The following is a 15142-nucleotide window of genomic DNA, read 5'->3' on the forward strand; positions in this document are numbered from 1 at the left end:
GTGAGAAGAAATGCTGAAAAGGTTTCTGGGGAGGGCTTATTGATGCAGCAGGCAGTACAGGGTTTTTATGTAATGTAAAGCTTTTTTCTGATACAGGCATGTTCAGAATATGCTGCACGCTAAAAGGTAAGAACAATAGCTTGAGAAGGACCATGACCTTTATAAAAACCATATGTAAAAAATTAATAAATACATGGTGCGAAGGTATGTCAAACACGAGCTCACAATTTAGTGTGTCACACGGTGGTGGCAAATAATTACACGAACAGCAAAAAGGATGTTCATACACATTAAAATAATCAGAAATTATGAAACTGTTTGCAAAGTACAATTTGAAATTAGGTTGGGGGAAGTTATACGTACTAAGCCAGTTGGATTCTTAGCTGTTGAGGTAATGCAGTGTTTGTTTACCAAAATTTATTCTGCTGTATGGAAGTGACCATCTTTCAGTGGATCGGGTTTGGACGCACTTTTCCTTTGGCTTTAACATTGTGATATTAAGCAGGCAAGTTCCCCATGTCCAAAAACACATGCTTTCAGCCGAGTGAGTATAGTGTCATTGTGCATCAGGAGTGAGGTAAAAGCAGGGGTGCGATGCAGTGTGGCTGAACGCTGCAGAGGTGCTGTTTGTGGGTGCACGAATGTTGGGAATGGCCACTTTGGAGGAGGCAGAAATTAGGTGTCTTCTTGCCTTCATCTTGACTTCCATGGCTGTGACCCACATTCCATCTTTTTATATAATTGTTCACTTTTCACCATCATGGTGGCCAACTAGGCTTCCTCATGTCCGGCTTCAAAAATGCAACGTAATGGCCTCGTCTAGCTCTTTCCTTTTTCCATGTACATCCCATTAAAACAGCATGTGCAGTTCCTTGCTAGCACTTTTTGATGTGTGGCTCATGATAGGAAAGAAAGCTCCCACTCTATGGGACAGGGCATGTGATAAGATCTGGCAGCATTATCTGTTTGTTTTGCAAGCTGTTCTTTGAAAGCATTGTTCACCTGCACGTATTGCTTGCCTGCTAGGAGCTAATGTTGAACGGGCTGCATGGATTACGCCCTTTTCACCTAGGTTTTATTCATTGGAAAAACCTTAATAAAAGACAATAAGAACAGTCCGTCAATAACCTGCTCATTCATTCATACTCATTGATGCACCTTTTTATCGCTGAAAGCACGCCAGAGTGTGCTATCTCGTGTGGTTTCAGTGATAAAAGCTAGGCACGCCAGTGAGGATCGTGCCCATGTGTTTTTTCATTATTATCTATTTTTTTATCTGTTATAAAACCCAAGTGAAAAAGGCGGAATGCTACCGGTCACCGGTGTGGCAGACAACATGCTAACTTGTAATGCATATGTGAAATAATGTGCAATGCCATTAATCTGCATTCGATGTCCAAAGCGGCACGGAATCCTACGGTCCCTTCATAAAGCATTTGGCAGTTGTAATAAGTCACAAGCTGGTGCCAGAAAATGAGGAGAGGAATTTGCTACTTTGCACATCAAAATGGTGCGCTCTTTTGTTGTTCTACGCCATAGTGACACGACTTCTAAACATAACGGGAGTGAGGCTATCACAAGCCATTCTTGCGAGCAGTATAACATTCAGCAGCGTGCTTCCTGAAACACTGCCGAGCAATGGACAGACATTGCTGCTCACAACATAATTTGCAGTTTTGGCTTTAAACACGAGCAAATGTGTGAAAATGATGTCCTGCTATCAGTGGCGTCAATTGTGTAAAGCGAGGTGCTGCACAACCTACATAGAGTTGCAAAAAGAAAAAAAGTGGATTTTCAGGTTGGCCAGCACCGACTATGGCTCGACGATGTTAGCAGCAAAAAAATTCACTATGTTAAAGGATAAATTTCACATATCAGAGAAACAAGCAACACTCATAGTTTTGCTCTCTTTTTTTTCTTTTTGAGGTGCTTAAATGCGTTGTACTTGTCCATAGCTCTCAGGAAGTGAATCAGTATAGCTAGAGCCTATGCTCGAAGCTGCCGTCTTAATTGCGGCAAGCCACCTCTGTGTGCATCGCGGTAATTGGCATTTCAGGGAAGGACAGTTCGAGAAACTTCTCCTTTCCTTTGGGTTTGCGTAGTGGTGCAATCAGTATGGTGTTTTGAGGTGTGCAAAACACGCGTGCAAAAGACACAGAATAACATGAATAGAGCCCTCTACACTGATTACAAGCTTCGCACTGGCAGCGCCTCTGGTCGGGCGCCAGCCTCCCGAATCCTTTGTACACAGTGTCCCCATACGTCAGCTGCACGCCAGTAAAGTGGAAACCCAACAGCACGAGAGGAGCTTTCTATCAGGGACAGAAAGATGAAGAGAGGTGCTGACAGTAGTTGTACAACTTTGCGCCAGCATTTACATTTTCATTTAATTTAATTGGCTTAGCTTTTAAATAAACAAAGCCTTTGATTACATTCATTACTGCTGTTATAAATATAGAGAAACTTTCCTAGGTACACAGTTGAGGAGGTTTGACTTGCTGTCACTAGATGGTGCCATGATGTGTTATGTTTCTTGGGTGATGCACTTGCCATGTTCAACTAAAGCGATCGTTAGCAAGATGAGTGGTACACCGTAATGTGTGCCCGTTGCATACGCAGAGCTTTTGCGGGCACACAACTAAAACTTAATGGGTGCCTGAAACAACATCACTACTCATGAAGTGTGAACTTCTGCTGGTGCAGTTGTTTTTTTTTCTATGCAAGGGAGGTTATTGTTCGTGCTATGAATCAGTGCAAATCCTAAAAGAGAGTACATGAAGCCTGTGGACTCGCAGATTGTGGGAACATGTGAATAAATAAAATAGATAGTACTTCTGTGATCCTTTTTTTCTTGATAAAAAAATAGGCTGTACAGGTGACTGATTTGTTTGAGTCGTTTCCGAAATTTGTCAACAACTTGAAGGAGCAGCAATGTTAGTCCATGATGTTTGGGGAATTCTCCAACTTGCCCCAGCTCGGAGTGTGAGCATACGGGACTAAGATTCCTGTCAGTTCTCCCTCTGCTTCTCACCTATTCATGCCACGTCCCTTGGTAACTAGTGCCGCCAATGGTGAAGCCAGGTGGGTCACTACGCATTGAAAATGACGCAACTCCAGATCAAAATCTAGCTCCTCTAGGTGTCGCAGCAGTACTGTGAGCACCAGTGTGGCAGCCATGCTAAACCCACCATTGGATGCGCCTGGGATTGCTGCACTGTCAGCACCTGCTGCACGGCCTGTGCTAACGAACTTTTCAGTACAAAATGTTGGGTCATTATACTTAATTTCACAATTTGTTTGTAGTACAGTGAAAAGTCAAGCTCTCTCGTCCAACTATGGTGGCAGGGAGGACCACAATAGCCCCTCTGAGCTGAGTTGTGACTATTTTTCAGATTATCGCAATAATTGAAAAGGTAGTTCAGGATGATGTTTTGAGAGTACAGCAAGTGTTTCATTCACTGGTGCAAATAGCAGAGAAAGTCTGCACACATGAGCACAGCACCGCGAAGGCCTTTTGCAGAGTGGTGCGCTACCATTCGTAAACGTGGCATCTGATGAGTTGGCTGAGTGTCCTGCACGCAGCAGGTGGACACTGGTGCTCTGTCCTTCCCAGTGATGGAGCCACCAGTCGCGTGATGAGGGGCACAGAAAAACACGCTTTGCAGTGCATGCAGTTCTGATTGGCTCAGATTGCTGCAGCCATCACAGTGCTGCAAAATTTTTGTGAGACTGAGTATAGATGTTGCTTTTTGTTTTTTAGTGGTCTCCTTTTGAAGGTTTTTTTTTTATTAAAATGGTGCTTGTTTCGCATGGTGGCATTGCCACAAACAGTCGACATGTAAGGCTTAAATTAATGCGCTTATGCTAGACTTTTGTAGGTGCATTGGGCTTTATCTGAATCGGACCTGTGGCTTCTGGGAAAAGTGAATGCCTGGGTTATCTTGCATTGGTTTTTGTGTGGTCAGCGCTTGTGCTGGGAAGAACTGTATCTTTGTTCTCACATGTTCACGTGTGGCCACTTTAATCTCTTCGGGGTTGCAGGGTGTGTCAGCCGTGTCCCCCGAACAGCGGCGCACCCCGGCCGACACCCGCATCCGGCTCAAGGTCCTGCCTTGCCTGGCCAAGTCCAGTCGGGCTGCCTCAATGCTTCCTCTGGCCTTGATGGTGCGCTCGCCATGTTTTCACCTGCGCAGGAGCAGCTGGGATGGGTCATAGTGTGTTGTTCCTGTGCTGCTAAGCATGGTTGTGAAAGAAAGAAAATATGCAGCTTGACTGAGAAATGACAATACGCCCTTGAATAAGTGCACAGGATCAGCAAGTTGTGCAGTTCTGGTGCTGACTGACAATCCATGAGAAGGCAGAGAAGCAGTCCAGTATGGTGCACCATTAATCATGTTCCCAGTAGGGTCGTGCGAATATTCGAACATGTCAAAAATCTGTATTCGAAAACCTAGAATATTTATCAAGTATTTCGAAGTTCAAGAATTCAGGATAATTAGCTGCTAGAAGAAACAGTCGATGGCCTTATGCATGTTCTGCCACTGCTGCACGATTGCATTACACTGGGTGTTGACGCGAGTCATCCATACAGCACGGCAGCTGTGTCCACAAACTCTGCCTTTGGTAGGTGCACTGTTCGGCATGTTGCACACATGATACGGGACAAAGTCCAAATACAAAAGCAAACACCGCGGTGCATATTGCGATGCGCTCACCGCACAAAAAGCCTGAAAGGTGAAGATGACAAAAAAGATAAGAATGCAGAACTATCAACTTGCCAGAGGCAACTGCTTTGTTGGATTTTGTGGTTGCTGTGTTGCTCAAAAACAACTTCGAAGCCGGTGATACCTCATTGTTTACGCTCTTTAACAGCTGGAATTAGACGAGAAGGGAAACGTTCGCGAAGTTTTTCATTGGAGTGTTTTGAAGAGCACTACCATCTTCTTGCACTCACAACCACAGGGGTATGCCTCCACTGTCTTTCTTTGCTGCCATTTTTCATGATTAGACAAAAGGTCACAAGTTTCATTTAAACCTGCTCTTCATAGATAGGTGCAATTCACGCCTTTGGGCATGGGTGCATGACGCAGTGCAAGCCATATGCGCCCATCTCGCATGATGCTCGCATCTTGTGCCTTGTGCTGACGGCATACCTCCATTCGGAATTTGGCCTACGCAAGGTCCCATCCCTTTAATTGTGGATACCGCGTTCTCCGACTGTTGAACGGTGGCATGCTGCGTGCAGCTACTGGCGTGTGTGTAGTGCCTTTGCTGACATCTTTCAACTTTCATGTGGCGGAAAACTTGGGTCATAGCCTCCTATGGCAGTGGTATGAACCATTGCTGTAGCCATAAATATTTTTAAGAGGGTTTTATGTGGTGCTGCTAAAAAAATGAACAACAGAGAGCTTGCACCCAAACAATATTTTGATCACTTTTCTGTAATAAAGCTGAAGGGTCGTTTTTTTTCACTATAATATGTACCTAAAAATACGAATGCACACAGGACTTCGAGGACTTGTTTCGTAAAGACCATTTATTTTCTCTGAAAGAAATGCTGAAAAATCGTGGCTATCTGCAGTCCGATACCATTGACGTAAACATTGCGGTTGATCAGACAGGTATAGACAAGGCTGCCTGATCTGATGGTTCTACTTACCTTGTTGAAGACGCTTGTGCCACCTCTTTTGGGGTCGCCGGTGCAGCACCTGTAGTGGACGTCGTTATTTTTTCTTTTCTTTAACAAATTGTCCAGTGTCAACTTGGGTTGTTTCTATGAGCTGATTTCTAAAGAACCAACGTAAGGGCCCTCACACACACACACATAGCACGAGATTTAAAGTAAGCTACCATGAAATGGCACCGTAGAAGTCAGAATCAAAAGAGTGAAGCTTTTAGCGAGGCAGCTGTGAGTCTTATGGGGATCTCAATGCTGAGCGAAGGGACAAAAGCATTTGCAGATAGCTTAGTTGCTGATTTGGAGGTGTTGCTGCTAGCTTTTTACGTCCCAACGCTTGCGTATGCTGAATGCAAGTGTTTTGTGGGAATTTACACTGTTACATCTGCACTTTTATTTCACGGCATGTTAACGGAGACGCAATAATAACTTCAGTTTAGTGGCATCATGTGGTTTTAAAAGCAGGAACTATTTTTCTCAACTAAGTGACACTTTTTTTTGTATGGGCATTTTAATGTGTCGATGCGGTGTGTAAATAGCATGGCTGAAAAACGCCGAAAAGAGGGGGAAAGGGTGGATGCAGCGCTCAGAAAATCTCAGGGGGGGGTGTTCTGACACTGAAACACCCCCCCTAGCTGTGCCCGTGGTATGAATGCACATTCACACTGCACGTAGCCATATGCCATGCGAGTAAGGTTGGAGAAATTGCAGCTTGAGTTTTGATGCGTCCGAAATTTCAGCTACGATTATACACCGACTCTGGGATGCATAATTCGGTGCCGTGTAAGACTGGAGTTTCAGTCATATCCAAAATTTCAGCATCTGTCAGATCTGTCGGTAACCTTTAAATTTAAAATCAGAAGTATATTGCCACGCAGTGGCGACAGCAGTCCGGCAGTTAGGAAGATAGAAGGCAGTGAAAGGCTTCCAGAAGAAACTGTGCTAGGCTGACTTATGCCCACAAAGAACTGAACAACTCAGTGACGGCAAAAGCAACAGACATATTCTGCTGTCGTCGAAGACCAGAACCCCTGCTTCTCTCGGCTGTGCTGAATTTAAAGCTGGCAAAGGACGTTCGAGATAAGGTGCAAAGCTAACTAAGGTAATCTCGAATAATGTAAAAGCCCATTTGCACGGCTGCGATCATTCGAGATAAACCTGGTTGCTTCTGATGTCGCAAATTGATTAAGCCAATTGCCAGCAGCTTTCAGCAAGTACAAACATTAAAATCCTTTGTGGAAATAGGAAGAATCTTGTCGTAAGGGCTTGAGATTATGATGCTCAGTCTATACTTTGGCTTGCTGCTGACTGAGCACTGTCGAATGCAAGTCTGAAAACATTTACCTTTATTTAGTTCTACTTTATATCTTTTAGTTGCCTTGGTGAATACAACAAATGATGTCATTAGTGTATGTTATTTGGCTCTGACAGATTGCCTCTCTGTTTGCGGCTACACCTTACACCTGCAGTCGCAAACAATTCACTTCAATTCAAAAATTTTTGCTTTGCTTCGAAGTTATCAAATAGAACAGCTGTTTGCTTTGTATTCGCTTCGGACTGAAAATTCGCTATTCACACATTTCCCAGTAGACGAAACGAGGGAGACATGAAGAATACTTGCCTGCTGGTAGCTGTAGTGGAGCAGCATGAAAACGATGTGCACTGAAAGCACAGGTTGAGAACAAAGTGGAAGGCCTGAAACAACAGGGGGGGGGGTCTCGGATGTTAGTTGTGGTTCTCCTATTGTGGCTAATGGGAAAGATTTGTGCCGGCTCAGCTAACCACGGGAGATCTTGAGCGCAACAGCAAATTGCTAGTTGGGGCTATGCCAGTGAAAGAAGAAAGGGACAAACCTAAGAGCCTTGTTGGTTCTTTCTGTACCAGTTCTCTGGGGCAGTTATTCCACTTTACCTCATATTAGTTTGTCAAATGTTTTCCCCTAAAAAAATGGCCAACACTGTTCCCACTTAGAGTTATTGATCAATTCGCTCTCGCCCTACCATAAGCTTGCCGTCCCCGTTAGCTCAGTTAGTAGGACAACTGCTCCGGTGAAGCAGTGGTCCCGGGTTCGAACCCCAGACCAGGACGAATTTTTTTTTAACTGCGAAGCTTCCGAGAAAGCTGTATAGCTTTCCTTTGTAGCCGTATGCGCTTGCGTGGATGCCAATGAGTAATTACTCTCTTATTACAAATTTACTCCGGCTTGGGGGATTCCCATAAAACATTTGACCAACACTGTTCCCACTTCGACTTGGCCGCCGCGGTGGTTGAGTGGTTATGGCGCTCGGCTGCCGGCCCGAAAGACGCGGGGTCGATCCCGGCCGCGGTGGTCGAATTTCGATGGAGGTGAAATTCTAGAGGCCCGTGTGCTCTGCGATGTCAGTGCACGTAAAAGAACCTCAGCTGGTCGAAATTTCCGGAGTCCTTCACTATAGCGTCCCTCATAGCCTTAGTCGCTTTGGGACGTTAAACCCCCATAAACCACAAACCCACTTCGACTTATTGATCAATTTGCTCTCGCCCTACCATAAGCTTACCGTCCCGGTTCGCTCAGTTGGTAGAGCGACTGCTCCGGTGAAGCAGTGGTCCCGGGTTCGAACCCCGGACCAGGACGAATTTTTCTTTAACTGCAAAGCTTCCGAGAAAGCTGTATAACTTTCCTTTGTAGCCTTATGGCTGTGCTTGGGTGGATGCCAATGAGTAATTACTCTTTTATTACAAATTTACTCCACCTTGGGGGTTTCACCTACAACATTTTGAACAACACTGTTCCCGCTTCAAGTTACTTTAACTGCGAAGCTTCCGAGAAAGCTGTCTATCTTTCTTTTGTAGCCTTATGGCTGTGCTTGACTGGGTGCCAATGAGTAATTACTCTTTTATTACAAATTTACTCCACCTTGGGGAATTCACTAAAACATTTGACCAACACTGTTCCCGCTTTGAGTTATTGATCAATTTGCTCTCGCCCTACTATAAGCTTACCGTCCCGGTTAGCTCAGTTGGTAGAGCGACTGCTCCGATGAAGCGGTGGTTCCGGGTTCGAACCCCGGACCAGCACGAATTTTTCTTTAACTGCGAAGCTTGCGAGAAAGCTATATAGCTTTCCTTTGTAGGCATATGGCTGCGCTTGACTGGATGCCAATGAGTAATTACTCTCTTATTAATTACAAATTTTCTCCACCTTGGGGGATTCACCTAAAACATTTGACCAACACTGTTCCCGCTTTGAGTTTAACTCCGAAGCTTCCGAGAAAGCTGTATATCTTTCCTTTGTAGGCATATGGCTGTGCTTGACTGGATGCCAATGAGTAATTACTCCTTTATTACAAATTTACTCCACCTTGGGGCGTTCACCTAAAACATTTGACCAACACTGTTCCCGCTTTGAGTTACTTTAACTGTGAAGCTTCCGAGAAAGCTGTATAGCTTTCCTTTGTAGGCATATGGCTGTGCTTGACTGGATGCCAATGAGTAATTACTCTTTTATTACAAATTTACTCCACCTTGGGGGATTCGCCTAAACCATTTGACCAACACTGTTCCCGCTTCAAGTTACTTTAACTGCGAAGCTTCCGAGAAAGCTGTATAGCTTTCCTTTGTAGGCATATGGCTGTGCTTGACTGGATGCCAATGAGTAATTACTCTCTTATTACAAATTTACTCCACCTTGGGGGATTCACCTAAAACATTTGACCAACACTGTTCCCGCTTCGAGTTACTTTAACTGCGAAGCTTCCGAGAAAGCTGTATAGCTTTCCTTTGTAGGCATATGGCTGCGCTTGACTGGATGCCAATGAGTAATTACTCTTTTATTACAAATTTACTCCACCTTGGGGGATTCACCAAAAACATTTGACCAACACTGTTCCCGCTTTGAGTTACTTTAACTGCGAAGCTTCCGAGAAAGCTGTATATCTTTCCTTTGTAGGCATATGGCTGCGCTTGACTGGATGCCAATGAGTAATTACTCTTTTATTACAAATTTACTCCACCTTGGGGGATTCACCTAAAACATTTGACCAACACTGTTCCCGCTTTGAGTTGCTTTAACTGCGAAGCTTCCGAGAAAGCTGTATAGCTTTCCTTTGTAGGCATATGGCTGTGCTTGACTGGATGCCAATGAGTAATTACTCTTTTATTACAAATTTACTCCACCTTGGGGGATTCACCTAAAACATTTGACCAACACTGTTCCCGCTTTGAGTTACTTTAACTGCGAAGCTTCCGAGAAAGCTGTATAGCTTTCCTTTGTAGGCATATGGCTGCGCTTGACTGGATGCCAATGAGTAATTACTCTTGTATTACAAATTTACTCCACCTTGGGGGATTCACCTAAAGCATTTGACCAACACTGTTCCCGCTTTGAGTTACTTTAACTGCGAAGCTTCCGAGAAAGCTGTATAGCTTTCCTTTGTAGGCATATGGCTGCGCTTGACTGGATGCCAATGAGTAATTGCTCTTTTATTACAAATTTACTCCACCTTGGGGGATTCACCTAAAACATTTGACCAACACTGTTCCCTCTTTGAGTTACTTTAACTGCGAAGCTTCCGAGAAAGCTGTATATCTTTCCTTTGTAGGCATATGGCTGTGCTTGACTGGATGCCAATGAGTAATTGCTCTTTTATTACAAATTTACTCCACCTTGGGGGATTCACCTAAAACATTTGACCAACACTGTTCCCGCTTTTAGTTACTTTAACTGCGAAGCTTCTGAGAAAGCAGTATATCTTTCCTTTGTAGGCATATGGCTGTGCTTCACTGGATGCCAATGATTAATTACTCTTTCATTACAAATTTACTCCACCTTGGGGGATTCACCTTAAACATTAGACCAACACTGTTCCCGCTGCGAGTTACTTTAACTGCGAAGCTTCCGAGAAAGCTGTATATCTTTCCTTTGTAGCCTTATGGCTGTGCTTGACTGGATGCCAATGAGTAATTACTCTTTTATTACAAATTTACTCCACCTTGGGGGATTCACCTAAAATATTTGACCAACACTGTTCCCGCTTTGAGTTATTGATCAATTTGCTCTCGCCCTACTATAAGCTTACCGTCCCGGTTAGCTCAGTTGGTAGAGTGACTGCTCCGATGAAGCGGTGGTTCCGGGTCGAACCCCGGCCCAGCACGAATTTTTCTTTAACTGCGAAGCTTCCGAGAAAGCTGTATAGCTTTCCTTTGTAGGCATATGGCTGCGCTTGACTGGATGCCAATGAGTAATTACTCTCTTATTACAAATTTACTCCACCTTGGGGGATTCACCTAAAACAGTGGTCCCCATACAGCAACCTAGGAGGCAGGTGGTCCTCCGAGATCACTTGACCTTGCAGCATCATCACAACCTGCCCACCAGATAGTGAGCAAACTGCCCACCGTGGCAGGTGGCAGTTAAATTAACAACTGGTCGCTCGGGAAGAGCAGCCTTGGCCACACAAGGCCCACTGCTGGGAGCACCTGCCATCGCAGGGCAGTGGCGCATTGCTTAACCACTTCACCACTAATCCAGGAGGTGTATGAGGACTCCCAGGGATCTATGAATGTAAAGTACAGAATGACCTGCATAAATGGAAATTAATTCATTACACCATCGTGTCACACTCTTTAAGGCGGGGCTTAATTGTTCCCTCCAAGAGCGGGAGAAAATAATGGTGTTCCTCAAAGTGAGTGCCATGTACCTGCAACAATGTGTGTCACCGTTCTATATTTCCCGTTGCTGTACCCATGCTGCGGCTTCGTCATGCATGAGCCGTAGCACAGTGCTGCATTGCATTGCCCTGGCATAGTCTAGCCTCAGTTTAAGGAACACTGATATGGTGAAATATGGGATGAAATGAAGTAAAAACAAGGTTTGATTGGTCTACGCATTAATATTTGGGAGTTGCGCTTTAATGCAAGGATTAATGCGTTTTCAGTTGTGGCAAAGCTGTTTTTTTTTTTGCGCATGTCTGCCTCGAAATAAGTGAACAAGCAGAAATAAAAATTGAACGGTAACCTCCTGCCTTTTGCTTTTCTATGTACCTTCGCACTCTTGTGTTCCATCAGATAGGGGCTTAGTGGCTGGCCGAACCTCATGGCCAGCCTGCAGACTTTCACTGGGTGAACTGTCACATCAGATGGTCTTGCATTCTCTGCTCCTTCCATCCTCTGATTCTGGAGCTCAGGCAAGGTTTAGCAACTGTTGTGAAGTGTTTATGCGGGCACTTTCAATCATATAGCGAATGGCTTAATTTTCACAAATACCAAATTTTCACATTTTTCACTTATATCTTGTGAAAAATTGGTCTCGGGAAATAATTTGTTTCAAAGGAGTACTAAAGAGCCTATCATCTATAATTTGTGAAATTTAGTGTTCACGAAAAATTCTGATGTTGCACTCCAATTTGCGAAATATTAAAGCTGCGATAAGTCGTGTACAGTATTTACTTGGGGCATCAGTTGCCCTCTAGTGGACTACCTTGAAACCCTCTGATTCAGGTCTATTGAAGGCTTGTTGGGAATAGTCGTGTTGCAGTTTCTGTGGTGTGCTTGATGTCTGCTGTTTGACCTCGCTGCAGGTGACGTTCGACACCCTGAACAGCACAGCCAACAGCAATGCCAAACTCAAGGGCATGGCCCTCGAGTTTATCCAGGTCATGTGCAACAAGTGAGTGAGTTATGCATGCTGCCCACTTCTGGATCTTTACTGGAAACGGTCTACCAGTAAGAAAATGGAATGCTGTGTCAAAGTACACATCAGCCTGACTTGCATGGGTGAGGAACAGGGAGAGCTGTTGTCCCACAAGTGGTGACACGCATGCAGCAGTGACCTGTGGCATTTGACTTCACGCCATCACTCAGATTATCGACAAATGTGTACAACACAACAAACCTCAGCTTGGTGCACGTTTTAAAGACTATTAGAAAAAAAAGTGACTGACAGTTTGGCATGGTTAGGCCAAATGCGAATTAGATGCACTTGCACTTTGGTTTTCACTTGAGTTTCAGCTTGATTTAAGAGAGCAATTCAATAGCAGTGTGTTCTGGATCCATTGTGCATGGATGGAAGTTGAAAACAACGTTCAAAGCACAGCCCGCAAGATAGTGGCATTTAAACATGCGGGATGTTCGAGTGCAGCAATGACATAGTGGTCTAATGCAGTGGCCAGTGAAGCTGATCCATTTGTGTCATGGATTCAAAACCCACTCACAGCCATAGAGTGTTTTGCCATAAAGTGTTTGGCGTATTTGGCCATAAAGCATGCGGGCAGGTTGCCCGCAACACGATGGGCAGGTTGCCACCTGCCAGAGGGTTTGTACAAACATGGGCGAAATCTGAGATTGGGCTTTTAGTGCTGGTGCACTAAAAGCAATTGGTTCAGGTTGGATTGTTGCCTGCTGGGTCATTGCTGGTATGGGTGCACTGTGGTGTGACAACATTCCTGGCCTGCAGCAACCCTGTGGAGAAGCTGAGCCTGGCGGGGCACCAGCTGGCGACGTGTTTGCTGCAACTGTCCCTGACCGCCCAAGAGGGGACAGCGGTGAGAAGAGCTGCCACTGTGGTTTGCCTTGTGAGCCGCATTTGCCCCAAGCCATGCACCTGTATGCCGCTTGCCCTCACAGAGCTACCACACTGGTGCTTCCTGGCTCCCTGGGCCCCACCCGAGCCTCCCGGCAATCCGCCCTTTTCACGACGCGACTGCGCATGCGCCCATCCCCTGGCGGCGGTGTCGCGAAACATATTGGAAGGGTCGTGCGCTCCACTCGAGACCGGCCATGGAAGTGTAAACACACCGGCTTTCTACGTAGGGTGCGTTATTGCAGCCGTCGGGCGTTCAGCGCGACGCATTTCGTGATACCTACGAAATGTGTTGCATACGGCTGCAATGCCCAATATGTAAAGGGAAGCAAACTCGGATTTTTTTGCTTTCCGAGCGCTTCCCGGGACAGCCTTCGACGCAAAGCGTGGATAAAAGCAGTTCGCCGGCTCGACGATCGTGGCCGCCCTTGGGCACCGTAAAGCATGTCAAGACTGTTTGGGAATCACTTTGTGACAGGTACGGGCGAGGTACTGCTGTTAAATGCTTGTGCAGTCTATCACAAAAGGTTTTATTCATGGCCAGGAAGGCCTCGAATGTCACCGCGGCATTTAGACTTCGTTCCGACGCTTTTTGCTTTCTCAAGCAAGAAGGCTGAATAGGCAAGTGCTGTGAGCCGCTTTCAATGCGCGATGGAGAGGGCAACGAAAAAGTAGCTACGAGAGCATTCACGCATGGTGCTAAAATTTTGTCATAATCTCCTACGGAAATTTCTTTGTTTATGCCACTACACCCTGGCCAATCCCTCCGTGTGGGTATGTGCCATGTATTAAGAGGCAGAAGAAGAAGGTGGGTTATGCGTGTGTTCGAATCATATCCATGATGAAGTCATCTGCGTGGTATCGCCGGAAGGGATCAATGTGCGCCTCTCGCGCTCGTCTTTATGGACGCGCATGCTTGTTTAACCTATGCAGCGGTGTGCTTTGGGAAAATACAGTGAAATGCTAGCAGATCTGCTTTGTTGCGAGTACGCTTGTGCTTTTATAGCTCGTGTAGCTATTCTGCAGCGCTTCAACACAACGATTGCTTGTGAAAACTGTTGTCCCCAGTCGTTTCCTGTACTACGGCGTGCACGATGTAGTGTCCACCTTTCATGAATGGCAGGCATATACAGCGGAAAACGCCAACCTTACTGATCGGGGATATTTCATTGAACATTATGTTCCGAATGTAGCCTTCATCTCTGAAGCGGCGGCCCTTGCTCAGCTGGTGTTTGCATTGCATGCCGGATGATCGGAGATACTGAAGAATTTGCTCTTGGTGGGCACTGCAGCCTGCCTCGGACTTCGCACCCAGCCATCAGTCAATCCTAGAAGTCCTCCAGGTACCAGGTGCTGCCCAGGACACGCCATCGTCAACAGATTCCAACAAAACGTGCTCCGGAGTGGCACTCAGTCCGGCCAGGCTGGGCGCGCAGTACCCTACCAGTGAGCTTCCATCGTTGTACGCGAGGTGGTAGCACAGGAAAATGAAAAAGGCGGATTGCATGGGCTGGCTGAAGTAGCGGGCTACTACCTCATCCCAGTTGGCTGCAAAGGGTTCGGCAAGCAGCGAGCTGCTTATTAGGTCTCCTCAATTTAGCTGCACTCTCTGCACCAGTTCAGGCGGTGCAGCACTCTTCCACTCGATTTGTTAGGGCAGCTAGCGCCACCTCCCCGCGAGTTCTCTTCTCGTGCAAGTAATGCAAGGTTCTTGGTGCACTCCGTAGCGGACAGGTACCAGACGGCTCCGTGGCGATGTCTTTTTTTGTAAATAGCACTGAGATGTCCACATACCCATACTAGGCGTGGCATTTGTGCCATGCCCTCGTTAAGCAGAAATGACATTGTGTGTGCGTGTGTCTGTGTGCCCGCGTAAGTGACTTGCCGGCAGACGCACTGCGTATGGG

The 15142-nt window shown here is 45.8% G+C and overlaps 1 protein-coding gene and 1 non-coding gene across 2 annotated transcripts in view; both read left to right on the top strand.

Annotated features, from left to right (window-relative positions):
• LOC144124506 (proteasome adapter and scaffold protein ECM29) overlaps positions 1-15142 on the top strand; it is a 409805-nt gene that overhangs the window by 28454 nt on the left and 366209 nt on the right. Inside the window, 3 exon segments of the mRNA XM_077657223.1 lie at positions 4042-4164; positions 12235-12323; positions 13110-13197. Of these exon segments, the coding sequence (XP_077513349.1) occupies positions 4042-4164; positions 12235-12323; positions 13110-13197 (300 nt within the window).
• Positions 8217-8290, top strand: TRNAT-GGU (transfer RNA threonine (anticodon GGU)). The gene has a single exon. It is a non-coding gene; the product is annotated as a tRNA-Thr (tRNA).

Source organism: Amblyomma americanum, chromosome 3, assembly GCF_052857255.1.
Source record: "Amblyomma americanum isolate KBUSLIRL-KWMA chromosome 3, ASM5285725v1, whole genome shotgun sequence".
Classification (NCBI taxonomy): Eukaryota; Metazoa; Arthropoda; class Arachnida; order Ixodida; family Ixodidae; genus Amblyomma; species Amblyomma americanum.